At 57.3% G+C, this 7285-nt stretch overlaps 1 protein-coding gene across 2 annotated transcripts; it reads right to left on the bottom strand.

Moving 5' to 3' along the window:
• Positions 1–94: 94 nt before the first annotated feature.
• SCAMP5 (secretory carrier membrane protein 5) lies at positions 95–7076 on the bottom strand. 2 transcript variants are annotated; one of them, XM_051628427.1, is made up of 8 exons: positions 6987–7051; positions 6133–6278; positions 5500–5576; positions 4877–5005; positions 3023–3179; positions 2457–2558; positions 1757–1874; positions 95–1652 (listed from the first exon to the last, which is right to left on the bottom strand). In XM_051628427.1, the coding sequence occupies exons 3-8, from the start codon at positions 5504–5506 to the stop codon at positions 1458–1460; spliced, it is 708 nt and encodes a 235-aa protein (XP_051484387.1). In that variant the 5' UTR covers positions 5507–5576; positions 6133–6278; positions 6987–7051; the 3' UTR covers positions 95–1457. The 2 variants fall into 2 exon arrangements, with proteins under 2 accessions (XP_051484387.1, XP_051484388.1); XM_051628428.1 differs by lacking the exon at positions 6133–6278 and having other exon boundaries at positions 6987–7076.
• Positions 7077–7285: the final 209 nt, after the last annotated feature.

The raw sequence follows: 7285 nt of genomic DNA, 5'->3' as shown, positions 1-7285 counted from the left end.
AGCAGGTGGTTTGGCATAGGAGGTTTGCTGCTAGCTAGGGAGGGATTGCACAAGATTTCAACCTGATTCAGTACAGAACAGGCTCAGGAAAGGATGACTTTTCTCCTTACATTTTATACATCTTTATACAACACACAGACAGGGGCTTGATCAGGATTCCTGTCCAGTCAATCATTCTGCCTGTTGCAGAATGAGCAAAGTGCTCCCCTGACAAAGGAAACTATTCTGGGTGGGCTTTGCTGGAAAGGAGAATTTGCTCTTTTGGGGGGGGATTCTTGTGGGCAGGAGTCAGGGACAACCTCCCTCCTGAGAGCTGGATGGGGCAGCAGTGAGGGGCTGGGGACCCACACAGCTCTGGGTGGCTCAGCTTGTCACCCACAACCAACATCTGGTTGGATCAGATCCCATTTGAGCTGCTTTTCTAGGACTTGGGGATCAATTTGGCATATTGAAAGGGCAGGTGGAGTCTGAAAAGCATCTCTTGAGAAGGAGCTTTCCCTCCTCCTGCCCCACAGCATCCAGCAGTTCCCATTTCCCAGCCCATCTTTTCCAGGCTCTACCAGCTGGGTTATTGGAAGCCCAACCTCCCCAAGCTGGGCAGGGATTTGGGGCTCTCAGAAGGAATTTCTGCACCAGGAAAAGACACGGCCAGAGTTGAGAAACACAGGCAAAGAGGAGATCCTTCCCACCAGCCTGGAGGTTTCCTACCAAGCCTTCAATTAATGCCCACCTCCAAAACGGCCAGTTGGGTTGGGTTCGACCACGGGGTGACAAGGTTTGACCAGCAGCCTCACCCAAGAATAGCTCCTCTTGAGCAACACTCTGCCCATCTTAGGGCTGCTTTTCGAAAGAGAAGAAAAAAAATCAAACCAAACCACGGCCTGGGGATGCAGAATGTGGCACAGGAGGGTCACATCCTGCCAGGGGAAAACCCTCCCTGCTCCCCAGAGCTTCCAGCTGCTCCCACCACCACACACTGAGAGAAGTTGTAGATCCTGAGCCAGGGTGGAGATGAGGGATCTCTTGGCTTCCAGCAAGAGGGGAGATGGGTTGCTGTTTTGTTTTCCCTTTTCAGGAAGGGGGGGATGAAAGGGAGGGGGCTGATCTAACACCTATCATCACCACGGGAATTAGAAAACCACCACTGTGTATACACTGTTTCACAGAGAGAGAAGACAGGTGAACATACACTTGACTACCACACACAAGAGGGTGGGTCAACTCAACGGCCTCTTCCAAACCAAAAAGGAGGAGAAAAGGAAGAGCTTGAGACAATAACAAGAAAAGAAAGAAAAACCCCAACTGGATCTCTTTACAAAGAGAAAAGAACTGTTGCGGGACGCTCCGACTTGCTGAAGGAGCTGCAGGACACTCAGCCCTACTCCTCCTCCTCCTGCCTGAACTTCCCTCCACCCTCCCCACCATGATCTTCTCGCCCCAGGCCGGGGTCCTGCTGCTCACATCTCGTTGGAGTAGGTGTAGTTGGGGGTGGCTGAGTACTGGCTCTCGTGCTGCATCATGGCCCCCTGTGCTGCCCCCATCGCCGCGTTCTGGGCCGCCTGCTGCACGTGGGGGTTCTTCCAAGCCCCCGTGGTCCACTCCTCCTGGGCTTTGCTGAAGCTCCCCCCGCTCCCTCGGTAGAATTTATGCACCTGGAGGTTGGAAAGAGAAGGTGCTGAGTGATGGCAGATCAACCCTGAGCCCCCCCCCCCCCCCCCCCCCAAAGCCACGGGGCAACCCCTCCGTCCTTCCCTACCATGGTGAGGGCGATGAAGGAGAAGATTGCCATCCCTGTGAAGAGGATGGTGGGGATCAGCATCACCACAGCTGACCCCACGTTGGTCCCAAAGAAGGAGATGGCTGCAATCCAGCCGCTGCCAGGAGATGGAAAGGAGGTGGAGTCAGCAGCCATGTTGGGGGGAGTTCCTGGTTGGCTCTGCACACCCCAGCTCCCCAAAGACAGAATGGTTGGGGTTGGAAGGGACCTCTGGAGGTCATCCAGTCCAATCCCCCTGCTAGAGGAGGATCACCTCGAGCAGATCCCACAGGAATATGTCCAAACAGGTATGGAATGTCTCCAGAGGAGACTCCACAGCCTGGCCCAGGGCTCTGTCACCCTCACAGTCAAGAAGTTTTTCCTCACGTTGAGGTGGAACTTCCTGTGCTCCAGTTTGAATCCATTGCCCCTTGTCCCATCACAGGGCACGACTGAAAAGAGACTGGCCTCTCCTTGACACCCACCCTTCAGATATTTATAGCCATGAATCGGGTCCCCTCTCAGTCTTCTCTCCTCCAGACTAAACAGCCCCAAGTCTCTCACCCTTTGCTCATCAGACAGATGTTCCAGTCCCTTACTCATCTGAAGTACTGAGGATGTTAAAAAACACCCAGAGGGGACAGCACCAGCTCGACAGTGACCATCCCTGCACCCAACAAGAGAGCAGCATCTTCCTTACCAGACACCCCAGCCAGGGATCCCCACTGCCTGGATAATGCTGATCACCAGCTGGGCCATGAAGGTGAAGAAGAAGGCCATGAAGCTGAAGGAACTGTCTGTCCTGCAAGAGAAGACTCCATCACCCGCTGCACCTCCCGTGTTGCAAGGGAAGGGAGGTGCTCCCACATCTCAGACCCTTTCAGGGCAGGAGATGCTGTGGCTTAGCAAGATCTGGGGACACTGCACTGGGACTTGCCCTCAGGAGCACAGATTGTCAGCAGAACCTCAAGGGCTTGTGGAGAAATAGACAAGAAACCTCAAGGATGGGCAAGGAGAGAGGGGAAGGTTGGTACCCCCCACTGCATCCTCACCACTCCCCATGTCTTTTATGTGTCATGATGAGGGGTTTGGGCCTCTGGAAACCCCAACCAACCTTTCCTTGGCAGGTTAGAAAGTAAAGCTCAAAGGCTGGACGGAAAGAGCAGAAAATTCCCCCAAATATTCAGGCCATGCCCCAAGCTAAGCACTTAACTGTTCAGGAAAGGAACCAAAAGACTGAGGAGAAGCTCAGGTGTGACCACTTACTTGAAAGCTTTGTAAATAGGTCTAAACCAGCAGACATAGGAGCAGGGTGTAAAGAGAATGAGCCAGAGAATTGCCAGTCCAAGATTAACAGCTCCGCCGCCTCCAATCAACCATGCGAGGCAGCCAACGAGATTCACTGCCAAGGTGATGCTGTTCACTGCAAACACACACACACACACAGAGGGAGCAGAGGAGCCTGGATGGTGTGAGAGGAGAGACCCCCAACCCCAGGGGTACCCCTGTGTTCCCCTGGGTTTCCCTTCAACGGAGCTGGCTGAGGCCAGGAGCATCTGTCTCGCTTGGGAGTGGAAATGTCTGAAGGAGCTGCAGGGCTCCTGGGGTGCTGGGGATGGGGACAAGCTGTCTCCTCTTGCTGCCAGGGCACGTTTCCATCAGCAGAAGGCAACTGGAGGAATCAAAGTGTTGTTTTCCTTTGCCTCCAGCTACAGCTTCACTGAAGGATCTTGTGCTCCCGGAGCAGTGCGGAGAGCCCTGAACTCCAGCCCCTTGCCCTGCCAGCTCAGGGGGTGGGGGGTGATGTTTGCTTCTCCCACCCCAGCTCGGGGTGCAGCCATACAAGGGCCATTACTATCAAGGCCAGCTTAGCAGACACAGGACAAAGCAGAGCAGGCTCATCTGCATTCTGACGCCTCCAGTTTTGGAGAATGTTTCATTATTCCAACAAGAATTCAAACCCTCCCAGCGCTGCCCGCAAGAAAGCTGCAGCTGGCAAGAAAGGGAGCTCAGTTGGCCAGGCTGAGCAGGGCTTGGCTGCTCCCTCAACCCCCCAGGGACACTGAGGGGACCTTTCAGCTTCTCTGTGCTTGCTTCTGGCTGGGTTTTTGTGGGGGAGTTGGGGTGAAAATGATTTGGAGACAAACCAGGAGAGGGGAGAGTGGCTGAGAGAGCTGGAGCTTGTGCTGTGGGAGAGGCTGGAAGAGCCAGACTGGGGTGGGATTGAACACCCCCAGGAGAGCTTCTCCAGGGAAGCACAACTTTGTCCTCACCTCCCTTTTCTAGGAAAGCTTCCTGCCACCACGGGGGAAGGTATCCCAAGGTCACCCTTCCTGATGGGATGTGGCCACCACAGCCTCGGGGGGGTGTGCCAGCCTGGTACTGTGCCAAGACCAGGGACCCCCAACCTCCCTGGTGCCAGCTCAGCTCTTCAGCACCTGCCTCCAAAGCACAAGGCACTCCCTGGCACTGACACACTTCCAAAGTTCAGGGGAAAACACCTGATTCAGGAACTTAAACCATAAATAAAATGCTAGTGCCAGCTTGCCCTGAGCTGCACAAAACGTTTCCACGTCTGTTGGGGTGTGATCTGTCCCTCTGGGTCTTCTCCCCACCCAGGGTTGGTAAGGAGGAGAGATCCAGGCTAGTTTTAAGAGTTAGGAGGCGGTGACAGCTCTGTTAGCACAGCAGGGCACACAGGGCATGCAAGAGGAACAGGCGAGACCTGGGGCTGGGGGAAGCCCTGGACTCCCCGTTTTGGGGAGCAGACACCTCCCAATCCAAGGGGCAGCTCAGCCTGGGGCTGCTGCCACAGGGCTCCCCAGGGGGTTGGGGTGCCAGAGAAACCCCAGCCTGGCTTGAGAGGGGAGTAAAAACTTTGTCCAGAGGGGAGGTGGGTGCTGAGCTGGGAAATCCAGGTGACCAATGATCCCCAGTCCCCCTCCATCCCGGGGGAAGCCCACAGGATGCTGAGGTCCCCCCATCCCACCCCCAGGGGGTTTTAACAGGAGGCCCCACAGCCTGGAGGGGCAGAAGGGCTTTCCCCTGATCTCGCTCTGCTCTTGGAACTCCCTGTTGGGAGAGAGGCACATGCAGGGACCTCCCCCGGGGGTCACTCACACATCCAGAGGTAGTAGAGCCGCTTGGCCATGGTGCGGTGCTGTGGGGGGATCTCTGCATCAAAGTCCTGGTAGAAACATGGCTTCAAGGGGATGAAATGCGGCAGGGGAGGGAAGTTGTTCACTTTTTCTGCAATCAAAAAAAGTTTCCCCAGCGTTGGGCACTGCAGGGAGCCCAGCACAGTGATCAAGAGTCTTTCCTCATGAGGCTCGTTCAGCCCCGTGCAGGAATGGAGGATTTCCCCTCACAGCCACCACCAGCTTGCCCACATAGAATCCCAAGCTGGGTTGGAAGGGACCTTCAAGATCACCCAGATCCAACCCCCTGCATGGGCAGGGACACCTCCCACCAGCCCAGGTTGCTCCAAGCCCCATCCAACCTGCCCTTCAACACTGCCAGGGATGGGGCAGCCACAGCTTCCCTGGGCAACCTGGGCCAGGGTCTCACCACCCTCACAGCAAAGAATTTCCTCATTTCCTCCTACATGCACCCAGCCAAATTCAGCCCTTGTGGATCCTGCAACCCCACCAGGGACCACCAAGGTGACCCTGTGGCCAGGAAGCCCCCAAATGGCCTTCAGAGGCAAGGGGCAGCCCTGCTGGAGCCCACCCCCCCCCCCATACCTGCCATGCTGGCACTTGCTCAGCCTCTCTGTTCCACAGGAAAAGCAGGGAAAAAAAACCTGGGAGCTTTATTAAAGCTGGAGGAAAAGGAGAGAAAATAAAAAGTGATCAGGTCCCTCCCTGAAGAGCCTTCTCCTTCCCATGGCTCCAAAATAGCTCAAGGACAGGGCTGGAAAGAGGCAGTTTGCTTTATTTACGTGGACACTCGACAGCATTCCCACATCCAGGCTGGCTGCTGGCACCTGGGCAGGATAAATCCTGCTCCTACAGCCCAGGATGCTCCAGTTATGGTGGAAGATTAAGAGAAGATCCAGTGATGTGGGGCAGGGCAGAAGCTTAACCTCCCACTCCTGAATGACCTACATCCAGCACGGGGAGAGGAGCAGGGCTGAAAGAGAGGGATGCAACCCTGGCAGAAGCAGCTCTTGGAAACCCTCGAGTTCATGACCTGCCCCCTCCCCAAAAATCAATATTTATGATTATTTGGATTCATTTTTCTCCTTGCAAAGAGCCTCTGTGCTAGGAGCAGCTCCCAGCTCATCCTCTAGGAGCCCAAGGCACAAAGCAGGCCAGAAGGGAGCAGGGAAATCAGCTGAAAATACCAGCTGGGGGAAGAAAAAAAAACCAACCCACCAAGAAATAAATCAGCAGCGATTGTCACTAATGAGTCATTTGAGCTCCACAATTACTCATGTCATTTGGCACCTTGTGCTGTATCTTGCAGGTGGGAAGAGGGGGAAGCTCCGTGTCCCAGGCCAGTCCTGGGGTTCAGGCCTGTCCTTGTAGCCAAAAAAAATCAAGCCAAAAAAACCCCAGGTTTTCAAGCCGTGCAGACGCCTGCTCTGCCTGTCCCACCCCCTCGGGCAGAGGAACGGCAGCAACAAACCCCTTTCCTACCACCGGGGATCCCGGAGCGGGGGGTGGGTGCTCCGGGGAGGAACGGGGACGGTTTTTCTTGGGGGGGGTTGTTGTTTCTGCCAGGGCAGCCCCCGCCTCAACCTCCCAAGCAGCGGCCAAGCCGGGGCAGCCCACGCTCGGCTCCATCCCCCCCCCCGGCTCCGGGAGCTATAAATACGAGCCGCTGACGTTTTCCCCCCGCCGTGACGGGAGGTGACAGTGACGGCACCGAACAAACCCCCCCCCCCCTACCCCCCCCACAACCGTGTCCCTGCACCGGGAGCATCACCCGCCCTGACCTCACCTGACCCCTCCCCGGCCGGGGCTGGGGGCTCGGGCGATAAAAATACAAGGGCTCCTGTAAAATCTAGGAGGGTTTTGGTTTGTTTTTTTTTTGGGGGGGAGGTGGGAAATTAGGGTAGAGACCCGGGGGGTGGGATGGGGGGGGATGCGGCCCGTGCGTTCCCACTGGGTGAAGGTGCCCCCCCCCGCCGCCGCCACCCCCCGGTCTCGGGGTGCAAGGGGCGGGCGGGCAGTGCCCCCCGGCCCGGCTCAGCCCCCCCACCCCAACCCCATCCCCCGGGACTCACCGGGACCGACCGGCCCGTCCCGGTAGCGCGGCGGGTGGCGGGGCCCGGCCCGCCCGCCCCGCGCCGCTCCTGCCGCAGCGCCCGCCCCGCGCTCTCGCGAGACTTGCGCCGCCGCCGCCGCACGGCGCGCTCGGCGTCTCGCGAGAGTTGGGAGCCCCCCCCCCCCCCCTCCCCTTCCCGGCGCTGTCCAGGGTCCTGATGCCGCCCCGGGCGCTGCGGGGGGAACGCGGAACACACGCACACATACACGCACACACACGCACACACACACACGCACACAGCCCCGGTTTGGGTGGGAA

The sequence above is a fragment of the Apus apus genome, chromosome 10 (assembly GCF_020740795.1).
Source record: "Apus apus isolate bApuApu2 chromosome 10, bApuApu2.pri.cur, whole genome shotgun sequence".
NCBI lineage: Eukaryota > Metazoa > Chordata > Aves > Apodiformes > Apodidae > Apus > Apus apus.
The sequence above is the reverse complement of the archived record's forward strand: the minus strand, read 5'-3'. Positions and strand labels throughout refer to the sequence as shown.

What these genes read in the sequence shown, in the direction of transcription:
- SCAMP5 (XM_051628428.1), bottom strand. An exon ending in GCTCTACTACCTCTGGATGT is followed by an intron (nt 3,180 to 4,876) that starts GTGAGTGACCCC and finishes GTGTGTTTGCAG; the next exon opens with TGAACAGCATCACCTTGGCA. An exon ending in CCTTCATCGCCCTCACCATG is followed by an intron (nt 1,653 to 1,756) that starts GTAGGGAAGGAC and finishes TCCAACCTCCAG; the next exon opens with GTGCATAAATTCTACCGAGG.